The sequence below is a fragment of the Lonchura striata genome, chromosome 1, assembly GCF_046129695.1.
Source record: "Lonchura striata isolate bLonStr1 chromosome 1, bLonStr1.mat, whole genome shotgun sequence".
Lineage (NCBI taxonomy): Eukaryota > Metazoa > Chordata > Aves > Passeriformes > Estrildidae > Lonchura > Lonchura striata.
In genome coordinates, this window is record NC_134603.1 from 22,646,726 (window position 1) to 22,664,377 (window position 17,652).

Consider the following 17,652-nt stretch of genomic DNA (forward strand, 5'->3'; position numbering starts at 1 on the left):
ATGACCTTGTTTATAAAAACTGATGGTAAGTTTGTCTTCTCTACAAACTAATGGGGCTCCTCACAGCACGATAGAAGTGACCTTGAATGGGTTTTTAATACACTTAGGATGGTTTGCAATGTATTAGAACATTTTGAGAGTGTCAGGGAGCTCTATCAAGTCCGTGTTGTTTGACCTTGCTGAAATGGCATCTTTAAATGACTTCTGTCCAAAATAATGAATCCTGCTTGAGTATTTTTAATGTCTTGGCTTCATAGAAAGCTTGCAAATCTTACTGAAATTTAGACAGTGTGATTAGGAAATTGTTTAATGAAATAACACAATACATTAAAGAAATTTTCAGACCTATGTTCCTGGCTACCCTGTCAAATAGTGGATATGTTGACACTTAAAATAATTGTGTTCCAATAGGAATCATTTAATTGCTGATGGTTTTCCTTCTCAGTAATGTAAAAACTAGGTCCTTTTTTTGGGGAAAAAGACCTGTCTGTGGTTTTCAGCTGCCTAGTTTTGTCTTTCATGAGATTTAAGAAAGTGTTCTACTGAAGGACAGCAAAACCAGCATGCCTTTCTATTCCTACTTGTTTACTACTTAAGCCCTAGTCAACTATGCAGAGGTATTTTTTATCACTTTACTCACTGCAGCATGAACTCAGTGACTGAGAAGTACAATAATTTGGTTTTGACTGGGTCATAATGTGCTATCAGAAAACCACCATTATATAGTTCTTCTTAAACTAATAAATATTTTCGTATTTCTTTGCTTTGTGATTTGCAGACTCAGCTTTTTGGAGTTTTACTTGCTGTTTCTTCAAATTTCCTCATCAGTGTCTCTTTGAATATCCAGGTATGATATGGTTTCTCTTTATTCAGTGTTGTTTATATTTAGCAAGTACTTACATTGCAGTTTAGTTTTGATGAAGTTCAAAATGCAAAAATGCAACTTTTGTTGCATTTAATAAACCTTCTCTCTTTCATTAGCTGTAATGTAGCAGCGCCCTGCTATAGTTGCTAGGAGTCGGGAGTTGTTGGGAGCTCTCAGCCTGTTCTGTGCTGTGGTTGTCATACAGGAATAGAAGAAACATTCATAACTCCTCCTCTTTTTAAAGCCATAAAGAAATACCAGCTGTGAGTCACTTGTGGTCCCAGTGAACCCAGGAGTAAGGAAGGGTACTATAAGAGACAGTATCAAAAGCTTTGCTGAAGTCTAAAAGATTGCATTAACTGGCTTTCCTAGATCAGATAGGTGGGTTACCCTGTTACAGAAGGAAATCAGGTTTGATAAGCAGAACTTACTCCTGATGATGCTGTGCTGGCTGTGACTGATGACTGCATTGACCTTGAGGTGTTTTTTCAATACCTCCCAGAATAATCTTTTCCATTATTTTACTGGCAATGGATTGAGACTGACAGGTCTCAATTCTGATTGCTGTCTGACTGACAGGAATTTTTCAGGGTTCTCCTTCTTGCACTTCATGAAAATCAGGACAATGTTCACCAGCTTCCAGTCAAGTGGGACCTCTCCAGATTCCCAGTTCAAAAATCAAGAGAGATTTTACAATTACATCAGCTCATTCTTTAAGGATTCTTGGATTAATCCCATGAGGCCCTCTAGATTTGTAGGGATCCAGCTGGAGGAGTAGATCCTGCACAAGTTCAGGGTCAGCTGGGATTTGATCATTCTCACAGCCATGGTCCTCCAGCTCAGAGCACTGAGCCTCCCTTGGTCCATCATCTGTGTTGAAGACAGAGGTAAAGAATGCATTAAATGCCTCTGCCTTGTCCGTGTCCCTGTTTGTGAGGTGCCCATCCTCATCCTGTAACAGGCTGATGTTATTTCTATGCTGCCTTTTGCTATTATAAATCTGAAAACTCTATTTTTATTGTGCTCCACATTTCTGTCCATCTTCAAGTTGAGCTTTGGCCACATGAATTTTCTCCCTATAGTGACAAGCTGCATCTCTGTATTCTTCCAGTTCACCTGACCTTGCTTCCACTGGGCAAACCCCTTCCTTTTTTGCCATAGACCCAAAAGAAGATCCCTGTTCAGCCAAGCCAGCCTTCTGCTTGACTTCTGACACTGGGGAATTGCTGTTCCTGTGCCCTTAGGAGGTGATGTTTAAAGAGTGACCGGCACTGATAGACCCCAGCACTACTGAAACATTTCCCAAAGGACTTTTCTTACTAGTTCTCTGAGCAGCCTGAAGACTGCTCTCCTCATGTCCAGAGTTGAGGTTTTCCTGCACTTTTCCTCCTGTCAACAAAAATCTTAAACATTTCATGGTCTCTGTGGCCAAGGTGGTGCCAGTCACCACGTCACTCATGAGAACTGACAAGCAGCAGATCAAGGAGGCCATCTTTCAGAGTCAGCTCCCTGAGGACCTGTTCCATAAATGCATACAGACATAAAGGTTTTTACAATATTGGACCCCAAAATAACTTTGGCCAATTTAGTTTTTCTTCTTCAATTAAGATAAAATACTCTGAGTAAACACTATTTCAATCATAAAAATAAAGGGAGGTGCTGCCCTTACAACTTTGGTAAAGCATTGTAGGGTGCCAATTATAAAATCCTTTCTATTTTAATAATTAGAATACATACTCAGTAGAAAGTTACATTTTTCATTATAATCTGTATCTTGTAGGCTTCATTGTATTTTGAGGTCTTCTAACAAACTTTTTAAAGCACAGAAGACATTGTTATGTAAATTGTCCAGAAGTGTTTTTGCTAGCTAGTATTTTAGGAGTTGTACTTATTGCTTTTTCTGTAAAGGATGAAATAGAAAGTTGTGGAATATGAAAGCTTCTGTTCATAGTAACCCAATTTATTAAAGCTAGAAGGTTCTTCAGTGATTCCCTTCTATTTAAACAACATTAGCTGGAAAATCCCATAAAAAGAAATCTGTTTAGCCAGAGGAGGTAGGGAAGTTGAAATGACTGCTGCCTTTCCACATGAGTTCCAACCTGCAGGTGGTTACAGTGCTAGGACAGGCTCTGAGAAAAACTCTGAAGTGGAAAGGTAAAGGTGAAGTGAAGAAAAGTGAAGGTGAAGTGGGAATTCAGTCTAGCCATAATAATGAGGTTGTTCAGATTTCATATCTTTAGTCTGCTGAGGGTACTGGGTGCCAAAGTAGATGCTTTGCAAGGGGATGTACCAAGGCATACAAGCAGACTTCTATTGACTTGTAATTATAACATCCCTTACTGGATTTGAACTGTCAGCTATTTAAATGCTGATTAGGGAAACCCAACGGCTCTCTTTGCCATTTGACAAAAAGTTTAAACTGATTTTTTTTTATCCTTTAAATTAGGTCTTCATTTAGTAACTGTATCTTCTAAATATGAATTATGACTTTCCCTAGATCTCAGCATTTATTTTCACACTCTTATTAACTGGACGGGCCAATTTTTTTTTTGTTCTGTCCTTTTCTGACCATGTAGTCCATTATCCTGCTTCTCTTCCCTCTAGCAGGTTGCCTACTAAAGAACAGCTCATCATTTGCAATGTATTTCAGCTGAGTTATAAAGAGCCTCCACCGAAATACCATTTGCACACATCACTGTGCAAAGAAGACATCTGGAGAAAGAATGCTGTAGAGGAGTTGCTGAGCTCACCTTCCTGTGTTTGCTGCACATCATTTCAATCTCACTGTGCCTTCAAAAGTTAATCCTACAAGAATCTGGGGTGAAAATACATCTCAGGATTCAGTTAAGAATTTGTCCTGTTTAATTTTTGGCAGAAACTTGGCTTCTTGAATAATAATTTGAATATTATTTAATATTAATTTAATTTGTTTATTTATTGGACTTTTAAAATTTCTCTGTTTATATAAATGGAACATCCATTTTGGATGGGTGGCTCAAGTTTTATTTCCTTTTGCTCTTTTTCTCCTTGGAAGGCTAGAATTTAATCCCCTGAACACATTCCACAGCATGAAACTGCAGTGATGTGCTGCATTTTCTCAACAAGAGCACTGACTAAGACTATGGGGTATTACAGACATTGCTGTTTGTCCCATGCTGTGTTAAGTAGCCTACAGAGAAGGATGGGACTATGAGGAAAATCCTTTACAACTTCTCTGGGCTCTGCAGGGGCACTTCTAAAATCAAATATCAAGTAATGGAGAAAAAAATTTCTTTTACCACCATTTATATTGCAACAACTGTATCATTTGATTTCCACCTTTTTTGACCCATGTGCGGAAAGACTGGAGAGTAATTTGAGAAAGAAAATTATAATCTGTAGAATTAATTTGGTAAACATTGCATCATTCCCAGTAATGACACTTTCTTGATGGAGACTGCCTGGACGCTGTTGCAGAGGATCAGTGTGATCAAAGAAAAAAATGTCTTGCTATATACAGGTTCTTGCTGTACAGCCAGAGAAAAAACAATTACATTCTGCCAATGATACCTTCTTCATGTAACAGGAAGTGTTGATGCATACTTGAATGTATGTTACACCTGTGCCAACTGTTTTTTCTTTAGAAAATAATGCTTTACTTATGATCTCCTTCTAAGGTCAAACAGGATACTGTAGCCAAATCATAAATTATATTTAATTAATTTAGAGTCCTCCCTACAGAAGATGTGATTAAGTGCTGCCTTTTTTATTTTGAAAGTATATTTGTGGTGAGGATAGGTTTCACAGACAGGAAAACCCTGTTGTCAGTTCCCCTTGTCCAAGTTTGTTGCCACAGTTCTGATTCTGCCTCGTCTCCTGCCTTTGAGTGTTTCCAGATCCAGAGCACAACTGCTGAGCTTTGCTTTGAGACAGCAGCAGATGTGTGCAGTGATAGCTAGGAAGCACTAGATAGTATTCACTTAGCATTTTTCAGGTTTATTCAGAGGCCTAAATTTTCAGCCCTTTCTACCACGGCTAAGAAAGCACATCTGAAGCAGCACTGAGTTAACACAAAGCTCTGCAACAACTAGCTCAAAGTCCTGTTTAAAAAGAAAACCTCAGAGCACCTGGAGTTTGAAGTTGACAGCCCCCTTAATTATTCCACTTTTGTCAGATATAAGAACACAATGGAAGTATTTCTACTCACGCCTGTTCCTAATAATTAATTTTCTAGAAATGCGCTCATCTCCGACTGGTGTGCCAAGCAGAGCAGAAGCCCTACTACACGAGCAGGCTGTGGTGGTGTGGGATTGCCCTGCTGGGGCTTGGAGAGGTGGGCAACTTCACAGCCTATGGACTCGCCCCCATTGCTCTTGTCGCTCCACTGGGATGTGTTTCTGTTATAGGTGAGACCGTTTGCCATTTCTTCCTCGAGTATGTGCTTTAATCAAATGCTTGCTTCTGGCTAGAGGAATAATACCACAGAAACTGCAGCAGGAACACAAGAGGAAAATGTTAATGTCGTGGTTTGAGAAGAAATTATTCATATAATTACATGAGCTGACAGTTTGACAAAAACTGTCTACTTAAATCAAAGACTCTTCTAATATATTTCTTTTTCCATGGTTTTTTCTTTTGTGTCACTGTGCTCTGCTAGGCTCCTGCCCAATGCTGTAAGTGTTGCCAGCTCTGCAAGCCCCCAGAGAGGGAGACTGGCATCCTGCTGCATTGCTCAGAGCTTTGCTTCTGATCCTGAATGCTTACAACACATTCTCTGTTGCCATCACTCCAAGTGGTTTCTGCTGCCTGTTCACTGCACATCACCATGATTCATGTTAATGTGGACAAACTTACTTGACACTCCATAGTGTGTGACAAAAAGGGCCTAGAAATTTCCAAAAATGTTTCATGCGTTTATGGATATTATCAAACATGTTCATTTATATACAGATTAATTGGACTTTAGCTGAAGTGATATGATCTCACTCTTTACTTCATGTGGGTTTTTTTGTTATTAAGGTGCTCAGGTATGAGAGGTCTGTTTCTTTGACAAAGTAACAGACATTTAAAAATATGTCTTTATGTTGTGCTAGTGTAAAACAGGGTAGACAGGGCAGTATTGTACAGAAGCTGTAAGAACAGGAATAAAGGGTGCAGCTACATCCATTAACCTGGTCACTTCACATGCACAGCTGAAACATCCAGGACTGAGAGATCTCAACAGTTCTGTATATGCTGGAGCTCATTTACTTGCTATTGGCAAGTGCTAACATTGCAAGGTCTGCAGTTACCATTTGCATGCTTGGAAGTGACATTGCAGTGAGTGATTCTCCATGGGAAGGTAGAAAAGATGAAATACCTTCCCAGTGGACTGCCTAGCTGTAGTGGAAGCAAGCAGCTAACAATATGTAGGTGCAATTTAGCAGAGACGGAGGGAGAAGGAAACTGCAGGCAATTTACTGCAGCCTTCAATGTTAAACTATTGCAGAATTTCAGATATAAAGCCATGTTAGTTCATTATAGTAGGAAAGAGTTCTCAAAGAAAGGAATGACATATTACCCGAGATGAAAACGTAAATTAACATGCTATACCCCAGTGTGATTTTGGTGGTAGTAGTTATATATGTAAAAATTGTAGGCATTGTCAGACATCTCTGAACATCAGAGAATATTGGTTAATCTCATTTGTTGTCCAAACAGAAGAAAATGTAAATATAGAAAATTAGAAAGAAAAAGCAAAAAGCAGTGAGTAGAAAGAAAAATCCCTATATTTATTAAACTAAAAAAGGTGAGATCACATTTAGGGTTGATTTTTAGCTGAACAGATTCCTTCTTTGCTTCTGCAAAAGAAGAAATGTTGCATCTGGTGATTCCTTCATTCTCCACTTCCCTTACTTACAACAAATACCAAGAAACCATTTTGCTAACTGTTATGTCTTACCAAAATTCTCATCCACTTTCATTTTTTTTTAAACTGTCCCAGAATGCTTATTCTGGAAGATCCAAGAAAGCACTTTAATATCTTATATTCCATTCCCATAAGTCAGCTGACAGTATCCATTTCATAGCCCAAACAATAGAAATATCTGAAATTTTATTTAGTCTAGCAAACAATCCCTTAAGGAAGAGCAAGTAAAAATTGTGAAGACAGCCAATTACAGCAATAACTTCCCAGTAACACTTCCTACTACAAGATACTTTCCTGTCTTCTGAAATTAAAGCCAGAGAGAGAGAGAGCATCCTCTCAATTTCAAAAGAGCTCTTCATTGAGGGCAATGACGAACTGCCCAAGTCACATGTGCATCATCTGCTAACAACTGGGCCAAGGGTAGTTTAGGCAGTAGGTTTTCCAATTTAAAAGATCAAGAAATATTTTTCTCATTAAGTTGTGACCACTTTTAAGGGGTGGAGGGTGGCCTTTGCAGAGTCTAGCTTACAAGTGTTTTTGAGGTATTGTTGAATGTGTGTATTTCATAAATTAATTTTTTTTTTAATGAACAAATTATGTACTTGGTAACAAACTCCAAATGCATACCTGAACCCTAAGTCCAACCTTCTGAGAATCATTTTGTTCCCAAATTCTGTGTCAACATGTTCCATATGGTAAGGGCTGACTCTCACTGACATTGGAAATGCAGTACATATGGTGTGCTGAGGGGAAATGTGCTTTGCAGTATGTCCAGTCACCTAGGGGATCCTCTGCAGGTCTCTGTGACTCTGGGTTTGCAGGGAGAGTTTCCTTTGATTGGGAACCAGGGTTTGGAGGAGAATAAGGCAGACTGGAGTCCCTACCCAGAATGAATTTGAGCTGTACCCATCATATATCTCCAGACTTCTGAGACGGGAAGCATCTTAAAATAGATGGAGCCAACATCTATTATGCTCTGCTACCACATTTAACTGCAACCAACTGGATTTTGCACTCAACCCGGTATCAATTAATTGGTGAAAACTTTGTGCCTCTTTCTATTGAGCTGGATTGTTCCAGTGTCTTGTTTTAAAAAGAATACAGCACCAAAGACTATGAATTGGAATGACACCAAGAGATTTTTTTTTTTAATAATTAATCTAGAGAAATGATATATTTTTCTTCTTACACAGTGGAAGTATTTCTGTGTGTGGTTGCAATGATGCAAGCTCTACATCTGTTCAGGGTTTTAAATAGTTTGAGAAGACAGCAGTTGTTTTCTTCAAGAGGAGAAATTAGTAAATTTTTAATTTAAAAGTGGAGGAGTAATACATGTTTGATGTGATCATTAAGAAACTTTCTATACTTAAAAAGTAAAACATGTTTTACATGTGGCTTGGGTAATTTTAGGTTGCAGTGGTTTTTAGCTCATCATCTTGCTTTTGCCTGCAGAAATGACTTGGGGATGGAAAAGGTGAGGAAAGGTCAGTGGCATTGGAGACCATTTCTTCTGCAATGTTCATCATTCTGGGGGGAGTTGTTTTACACTTGCCTCACCTAGCCTGAACTTGTTAAGATCCCTTTGCATTTTTATATGCTCCTAAACAGCAGTGGGGAGCTTCAGGCTTAGGAAAATTATATTCCTGAGGTACTTTAGGAAGTTTCTCTGTAGAAATGGATTTGTCCCACTCACTGTAATGTAGCATCTTTGTGGTCTGAGAACTTGGAATTCTGAGGACTCTGTTACTAATGATATCTAGGAAACAGTCACCAAACTATTCTTTAAAATATTTGATTTGTACTTGTCTAGAAGATGAAAAAAAAAGTATTTTCATGGTTTTTCCTTCTCTTTGCAGTGTATATGTCCTATAATCCAGGTTCCAGAATTAAGCACATCGTAATGGTCTCTCTTTTGAGCAGTTTCTCAGATGGGGAAAAATGTTTCATGTTTTGTTCACCACTTTTCCAGTACAAATCTTTGATCGTGTTAGAAATATTACAGGCTCAGTGTGCAAGACAGCTGTCAAGAGGTATCTGTAATGTCTTTCTTTGTATTCAGTGGAGCATTAATATCCATCATATAAACCAAGAACAGGTTTTGGAAGTCAATTATATGTAATTAATTTGTTCCCAGGTGTCATTTGCTCTGCAGCAATTAAATGCACTACGGAACTCATCATCTCTCCAGATTTTCCTGACTCTGTGGCAGACCACAATAGCTTGTGTTTGGGGCTGGATTGAAGCATCTTCAAGTTCTCAGTACTGGGAGGGTCCTGATTCACTTCAGCTTGGAAGACAGGCTGAGGGTCTGTTCATACAAAGCATATTCTGAGGTCACATCTTGGAATGGGACTGCCAGCAACTGCATTCCCGTAGCTTGAGCACTGCTCAACTGATTTAGGGGTAAAATCAACTGGGTGAACTTAAACTGCTTGATTAGATGGAAGCACACCGTTAAGTTGCATAAAATAGAGTAAATGCTTGGTCTCAAAGTGAAATATTGTTGCACAAACTGAGAGAGGTGCAATAGTCTTTGAATCATACCTAGTTCTCTTCCCTTGGTATTTCATCCAGACCACTGGTGAAGTGTTCTTCTGCATGGGTGAGTTTAACTGCCTTCACCTGACTGAATCTGTTAAGCTTAAGAGAATTAACATTTAAAGCAAATATGAAATTTTGTGGATTTTTTTTTTTTTTAAACTGTTGGAGAAGACAGTAGTGTAAGCAGCCTATGCATTTATGAGGAGAGCAGTAATCTTTTTAAATAGTGCATAAAGCTTATCTAGAAATCAAAAAGAGGGAAAGAAAGAATATAATAATATTTAAAATTATAAACAGTTGTTACAAAAACTATTTAGTGCAAGATTTGGCAGTAAAAACAAGAGGTAGTATGATCATACATATTCAAAAATGGCTTGAGTATCAGGAAAACAGCTTAATAGTGAAATACAGTGAAATAGTTTTGTATAGGAAAATAAATCATGCACACACACTCGAGTTTTTTGTGGCTGGATTGGACAAAATACACAGAATATATACTATGAATCAGTATGTATTTTCTATTTTTTACTTCTGTTGTGTATTATCCCTTTCTTAAAGAAACAAACAAAACCCAGTCCTAGCTGCAGCTTTCATGTCTAGGAAGCAGAGGAGGTATTTTGTGAGCTGGATTCTCACCATTCATTGTCTGCTAGTGGCAGAACCCACACATCACATTGCTCTTTATTTCTATTTGTGCTGGAGAAAACCTACATATGGAGATAATTGTAAATAATCACTCTCCTAAGAGAATGAGCAGCTGACTGAGCTATGTATAGCACCATTACAGCCCTTCCTCAGGTCACTTAATTGCATATAAAATGTTTTAAATATTTTTTTCAATTTACATTGAAATTCACATGCTGCAATAAATACACATTAATTCAATACATGTGAATATACGATCATTCAATATATAATGAATATATTCATTCAACAATGAATGTAAACCAGCCTGGCTTACATGATGAAGATTTTTAGATAACAATTAAGCTTCTGAACAAATACTTTCCCCCCCTTTTCCATCCAACAGTTTTTATTTATCATGATTTTGATGTAGTGTCAAATCATATTTTCCATTTGAGTTTCATGAGCATTAAGAAAGGCTTTTTCATATAGATATAAGCATTTTACAGGACCTATTTATTTCATAATTTATGGATATTAATATAAGCATGCAATCAAGGCATGAAACAAATTCAAGGATTACATTAGGTTGTGCTGGTTCTGTTATGTTTAATCCTTAACAGATCATTTCACAGATTTTCTTGCCCTTCTCTTCATCTAGCAACCATTGTCATTGGGAATGGGAGCTACATCTCTGCCTACTTTTGGAAGTTTTACCTTAATAATTAGTGAAAACCTAAAAAATTATTCTGATTCACCCAAAAGTACACAATTCTTCTCAGATGACCAGGGATGCCTTGATGACTTGAAGGCTGATAATCCAGGCCTAGGGCTGTCTATGTGTTGCATTCCCAAAGACAACAGTTCAAAACCAGCGAGCCTCCAGAACAATGATAAATTGCTTGTTTTGTTCCCGAGCTACTGTCAGCTTACTCTTTGACACAATTTTTTGTCTGGGTTTCTGTATTGTTGTATTCTATTGCTAACCAATTTTAAAAAACCAAAAACACAAGAAGAAAACTATTCCTCGCTTTGACGCAGACCTCAGTCTCTATGTTTGTTTTTTTTAAAAAAAGCAAACAAAAAACCAAAAAAATTGCAAAGATGTATTCATACTTTTTAGCACAGCAATTGCCCAAGTTCCTCAGTCTATTCACTCACAGACTGAAACATAATGTTCAATAATTTATTTCTCACATCAGTATAATGGTGGAGGAAGCACAGTTTCTGTGGAGGAAGAGCAAAAGAATTCTGGCATGGGAAAGGAAATATTTGGGCTGAGTGGTAGGGAATTAAACTTACACTGTAGTGATGGGGTGAAATCAAGAAGAAGTGGGCTCAGAGGAAAGTATGGGGGTATAACATCACTGGTAGAGAGGAGGAGAGGAATGTAAGATACCTCACCTGTGATCTGAGGGAGGGTGGGAAAGGAGAGGAGAGTCTGGGGAGTTTCAACAGGTCTGCATTTAAGAACTGAATTTGGGATACAGTAAGGACTTATATTAATATATCTGGTAGGCCTAGTTGTTAGCCTCTGGATGCCCACTTATTCCTGCAAAGAGTTCACGACTCCTAGGATAACTCAGATTAGAAGGAACCTTAGGAAGTGCCTAACCCAACCTCCTGCTTAAAGCAGGATCAGTTCAGAGGCCATCCAGCAGAGAGGAGAGCAGAGAGCCTGTGTTGGCCTTTTGGCATAGTGTCTTAAACTCCTCTTCAGGAGGAGGTAATATCTTAGAAAACTGAATGCACCTGAGGTTGTAAGTGGGAGCTAAGGAAGAGGAGCAGAGCTAGGAGGGCTGTGGGTTTTTCACTGGGCTCCTGGGGAACACTTTGATGTCTGTCATTTGTCTCATCAGCCAGAAAAGGCTGCAAAGCCAGCAGAACTCTGGCAACACCAGCCTGCATTCCCAGGGCTCCTTTCATACTCCTCCTCCCCGACCCATCTGCAGCAAGACAATCGGCTCTTGGTTTCTTTGCTTTAATCTGATTCAAGCCTACCTTGAAAATTGAAGAATATGGAAGACTACCCCAAGGTCAAACCTGGGAGCTTAAACCCCAGAAAACTAACAAAAGTAAAATTAAAATATCATGTTCTCTTGGCCACAATACCATAACTTGCTTAAAATTTTGTCCTGGAGGTAACAGCCAGAGTTTGCAAGGCTTCTGACCTATCATGTATGTCTTCTAGCATCTCATCAGGTCTGTGTAACTGTTCTCTTCTTATTCTCTTATATTTACCCCATTTCCTTTTCTTCTTCACTTGAATGCAACTGGAGCATTGGCAGCTTACTCCAGAGACAGTTGTGTTTTGTGTTCAGAGTATCTCCTGGGTCTCATTCAGATTGGTGTTGTACCTCCCTTCCTACTGCAGCTTTTTCTCTACTCCCAGATGGTCTAGTATGTGTTCTTAAAACCTCTCCTATTTTTAGATTCCTCTACATATTTCTCTACATCATAGAGTATTAATTATACATAGATTCTGTTAAGCTCATGATCTCTGGTGCAATGCCAGCTATCTCTGGAGACAGGGCTTGCTGCATTTGAATGCATTATTAAAGCAGAGTGAAAAGTTTCATTATCTGGCTGCATTCCAGCACCATCTTGTGCCCACTGCCAGCCTCAGAGGTTGTGATCCCTGTAAGTTGACATTTGAGCATAATTCATCTTACCTCAAATTGGATGCCAACAGTGGAATTGCATTTACTAGACCTCTGCTGAATGCAGAGTCCAGACATGGAGTACTCAAAACAAATAAACAAACAAAAAGAATGGCAAAAACATCACTGAGGTATCAGTCCTTTAAGCAGCAGCTCTTTGCTGTGACAGGGACTGGTCTAGGTGAGTGGTTTGAGGTGGGATTTGTAAAAGCTATGAGAGCAAGAAGACAAAGCAGTAATTAATTCCTGCACTATCTTGGATGCTGCTTCTTCTTTCCTGGTTTTTGTCCCTTCTTTTTTTTTTTCTGAACCTAGGTAGCTCTGCTATTACCAGTGTTGCCTGGATACCATCAGTGTCTTCACTCCAGCAAAGTAATCACTGAAAAATTGAATAAAGAAAACCATATCAGGGAACCTAATTTCAATGAGGCATTTTCAGTTGAAGATCCTTTTATTGCACTTACTCGTTTGCACAAATCCCTATCACTCTTGCTACAGTTTAATTTTATGACTTCTGCTCCATCTGATCTTCTACTGACTGGAAAACAGACCTGATGCTGAATTACAGTTCTCTGTTTACCTCTTGGTATGAACCTCTCTAGATTTTTCTAGAGTACATCCACAAGCTAAACACAAATGAAATTTTCCATGAGAACAATAAAGAGGCAAAGATAGCTGTAAAAATGTTGAACTGTTATTTCAAGAATAAAACAGGCTGAAGACAAGTAGGAAGCTCTTGTAGCAGCATGCCATGACTCTGTTTCAATGTGTCCCTTCACTGTCCCTCCTGAGCAGTTTTTCTTTGAGGTTTCTGAATGAATCTAACATTGCTGATGCACCTCTCACAGAGGACTTTACTCATCTCTTATATCCAGCCTCTTTCTTTTTAGAGGTAGATGTTGTGTGCTGGAATAGAGCCATGTCTCACAGTCTCATCCATCCTAAGTTCAAAGCCCTTCTTTCCTCTCTAGCACATGTCCACACTGAGCTGCTAACCACAAAACCTGCCCTAACCACTACTGCTGCTCATCTCCCTGCTGCTGCCCATCCTGAAGAGACAGGACTAGGAGCTGGCAGAGGTCAGATGCAAGAGCTGAACAAGGGAACCTGTTTCCCAGAAAACAGGAAAAATAATTTCTAGGACTCACTTCCAGTTTTCTCCTTCCTCAGAGCAAGTCACTCTAAAAGACCATGGGCATGCTCCCGTACACGTGTGGGGTTTTCTCCCTGTTTGTCTGTAGATGTCAGGACCACATAGATGATAGAAAATATTAGGTTTTTGCAGTGACTACAACAGCAGTTGTACTGCTGTTACTTTGCTTATAAGCCTCTAATACATTGAAGACTAAAGAAGCAGAATTTTATTGTTCCATGATGCAGTTTGCCTTGAGCAAGCCCATACAGTGACTCGGTAGCCAAATGGGGAGTGAAACAGTAAGGTTGATCAGTGCCCATTTTCCCTGATATTTCCACATATGACTGAATCAGAGCAGTTTAAGCAGTGTCCCTGCACGAGAAATAAGAAGGGTATCACATCTTTTCAATCACATAAGGGCCTGCAGATATGTCTGAAATCTTACAGAAAGAAAGTTTTGGTGGCTTGCAGGAATGGACTGCTGGCTGTTTATATCATGGTATGGTGCAACAACAACACCCATGAGATATATTTAAACTTGTCCCGGGGCAGGTTTTTGCCATAGCACTTGATATTCTAGCAAATACATGTGTGTATATATATAAAGGTCTTTATATATCTATTCTAGGTAGTGCATTTATTTCTGTCTTTTTCCTAAAGAAGACCATGAGGACTGCTGATATATTGGGTAAGTAAGCATTTGCTAATTTAGACATGTGTGCTGCCGTATGCTTAGCAAGCTGTAACTCTCACTCAGCCCCCCACCTTCACACTCCCACTTTGCCAAGCAAGTGTTTCAAGGCAGATACTTTCAAAATTGGGAAAAAGTGATAAAAAGAGAGAGAATCCTCAGTGCATGAGGAAAAGATTTTATTCCCAAATCCTATGCTCTTACAACCATAATTCATTCCTTATGTATCCTTATTGCTCAAATTTATTTTCATTTTCTAATTTTGCCTATGAGATTGTCTTTAGTATTATCTTCATGAGTCCAACACAGAATTAATAAAATCAGGGAAGTTATCGAGTTACTTATTTGAATATAAGATTTTTTTTCTTACTGCATAGCTATTGCACAAAAATTCAAGCTCAATTTAAATTGATAACTTCCCTTTGGTTTTAATTTTATCACTTCAAAAAACAAATAATCATATTTGTCAAGTGTTCAGTTGGGAAATGTGGTGTTCACTGTAAAAGCCTGTCAGCTTTTTGTCTGTGTCCAAGGTTTTTTTGCATATCAAAACTGCCCACCTTCAACACAGTAATAGTGAGAAAAAAGCACATTTCAGGGTTTGGGCTTTACACCAAGCCATCTCAACTGGGACAGTGCACCTGATGCAGGGCACCTGATATTTTTGTGGGTTCCTAGCATCTAGGCTAGATTGTCCAAACTGTAGTGAGGACAGCTGTTCTCATGAATGTGTTGGAGAGATCTGCTCAGTATCGTTCCAGGAATACTATATATGATTTATTTAGGTTTGGAATCCAAGTTTGCCAGCTCAGCTGCTAAATTCTAAACCCCCCCTCCCTTCACTGATCATGTTTCCCTTATGGCCTTAAACACTGTATGTTGCTTTAACTAGTGTTCAGCTGATTTATTTTATTTCTGTGAGTTTGACTTTGCAAGATGAATTTAACAATGTTGCTACATTCCATAAGAATGAGCTGTATGATGGGAAATATGGTGATGGTTTTGCAAGCACATAAATATAGCACAGTTCTGCTTTTCCAAGGGAGCTGTTTGAGATAGCAGTGCCAACAAATCCCTCCGGATGTGCTTTGTTTTGTATTCCTGAGCCTTGCATTCCACTCCAATTTATAGGTTTACCAAGAATTTTAAAGATTACTTGATTTAGCTAATATCTTCCTTAATCCAATACATTTTACGATCTTCGGATCATCTCACTTCTATCTTGATACTTCAAGGAACATCTGTGTTTGTCACAGGCAGATGTCCACAAGGCAGAACTTGCAGATTTTTATTAAAAGCATAATAATGCAAGTTCGACCTTGAAAAGGGGCCCTGGCAACCTAGTGGCTGAACAGCCTATTGCAAATCATCCTTGTATAAAACAGTTCATAGATCTGCAAATACAAGAGGGAGCAGCCAGAATGTTGGCCCTATGACAGCTTCACTTGAGCACTGGACTGGCAGCTGTGTTGCATCTGATGCTTCCAGGTCAGGTTGATGGCTGGTGCAGATCTCTGTGGCCACTCTGACTTTGGGACAGTCACGTTTGTTTGCCCTGGCTAATGACCCAACTGACTGCACTAGTAGGAAATTTGTCCTTTCGGCTCAGGCTAAGTTTGCATGATGCACTTTGTGCCTGAGAGAAGTACAAAGGATTAATTTGCCTTTGTCCTACACTTGGATTTAGAATTGACAGTATTTGAAAATGCATTTTTTTGTTGAGTTGGAACCCTAATTCACATGGCTTTACTGACAACTTTTTTTCACATTTCCAAAATTCTTTGAGTCTTTAATAAAAATTAGACTAGATAAGACCACACATGCAAGGCAATCCCATTGCCTAAGTATAGATCTATTTAAATGGACTTAAATTTTCTTCTAGAAACTATTTTTGAATCAGCTGGTGATCAAGCATGACCACAATTACCAAATACTGTATTGCCAAAGTAACATGTCCTTTTCTTTAAAGGAGGAACACTGACAATAACAGGGATATACTTGTTGGTGACATTCACTCCAAATGTACCTCAGGAGCTCACAGCAAGACAAGTGCAGAATTACTTAGTGAGCTGGCCTTTTTTGGTATATTCAGTGAGTATCTGGTTCATGCTACTCCCTTAATCAGAAAAACTGGGTTACTGGGCTTTTTATAGCATTATAAATTAGTGGTAGAAAAACTGCTCCTGAAGATAAAATGTGTGATTTTCAAAGGAAAGTCCCTCATCATCCTACTAAATCCAAACTGAAAATATGCAGCAACAAAAGATAATTTTAAACTACCTTTCAGGGGAAAGTCATAATTGTGCAGGATAAAGTCATAATTGTGCAGGATTTACAAGAGTGGAAAGATTTTGATACTTGGGGAACTTGAGGGAAAACCTAAATATTGGTACTGTTTAAATTTCTTATATATGTGTTCATGCCACCCTGTCTACCTGTACATCTAAGTTTCAGGGCTTTTCTGGAATGTGATGGAATTGTGCTTTGAAAAATCAGGCTATCTGTGTTTTTGGTCCTGCCTTTTGTCTTTCATATCACTCTGTTTTATTCCCACATTGTTAAGCCTGGCTGAAAGGAGCGGAGATGGGAAGAGGTGGCCTACTTCTCTGCCACTTAGGTTAATCTGAACATGAGGCAGAATTCAAATACAAAAATACCATTTTGATTAAAGTATCTGTGTACAAACTTCAAACACCATACATCTTCTTTGATGTATTTCATTAACATCAGGAGCAAGACCAGAGTGAGTAGGATAAATTTCTGTCCCTCTTTTCCTCTGGAAAGCTGAAAATGTTTTCCTCCAGCTGAATGTAAAAGCTGCAATATAGGAGCTTCAGAAGCACTTACTATTTGCCAGAATAGGGACTCACTCAAGTTAGATTCTTAGTGCCCAGGCTTTTCTTAGTAGGAATTTCTGTTAGAAAGCCACTGAGTAGACAGTTAAGGACCTTAATCTTTTAGCCAACCTGCAGATTTTACGTGCATCTAACTATCCATTAACTACTAATTAAACAGAAATTACATGCTACCATAAAACATGTTGATCCTCTCTTTCAATTAATTGTGCATTTTAAACTCTCTTTCAATTTTTTGCCCTGTAAAAGATCCTGAAATATGCTGTTTCAGCTCAGTGGAAAAAATGAATATTTATGCTGTATAAGTCACATCTACTTTCAATCAGGCAATACCCAAGAGTTTTGGGGTACTCAGTAAGGGTAGCTTCAGCATCTACAAGAGCTTCAAGAAGTT

General features: G+C 38.7%; 1 protein-coding gene across 1 annotated transcript in view; it reads left to right on the forward strand.

Annotated features, from left to right (window-relative positions):
* The window catches only part of NIPAL2 (NIPA like domain containing 2), a 50,943-nt gene that overhangs the window by 18,034 nt on the left and 15,257 nt on the right, over nt 1–17,652 (forward strand). The window contains exons 2-5 of the mRNA XM_031503742.2: nt 779–847; nt 5,079–5,250; nt 14,341–14,400; nt 16,373–16,494. Coding sequence (XP_031359602.2) covers nt 779–847; nt 5,079–5,250; nt 14,341–14,400; nt 16,373–16,494 — 423 coding nt within the window. The remainder of the gene's footprint in view (nt 1–778; nt 848–5,078; nt 5,251–14,340; nt 14,401–16,372; nt 16,495–17,652) is intronic.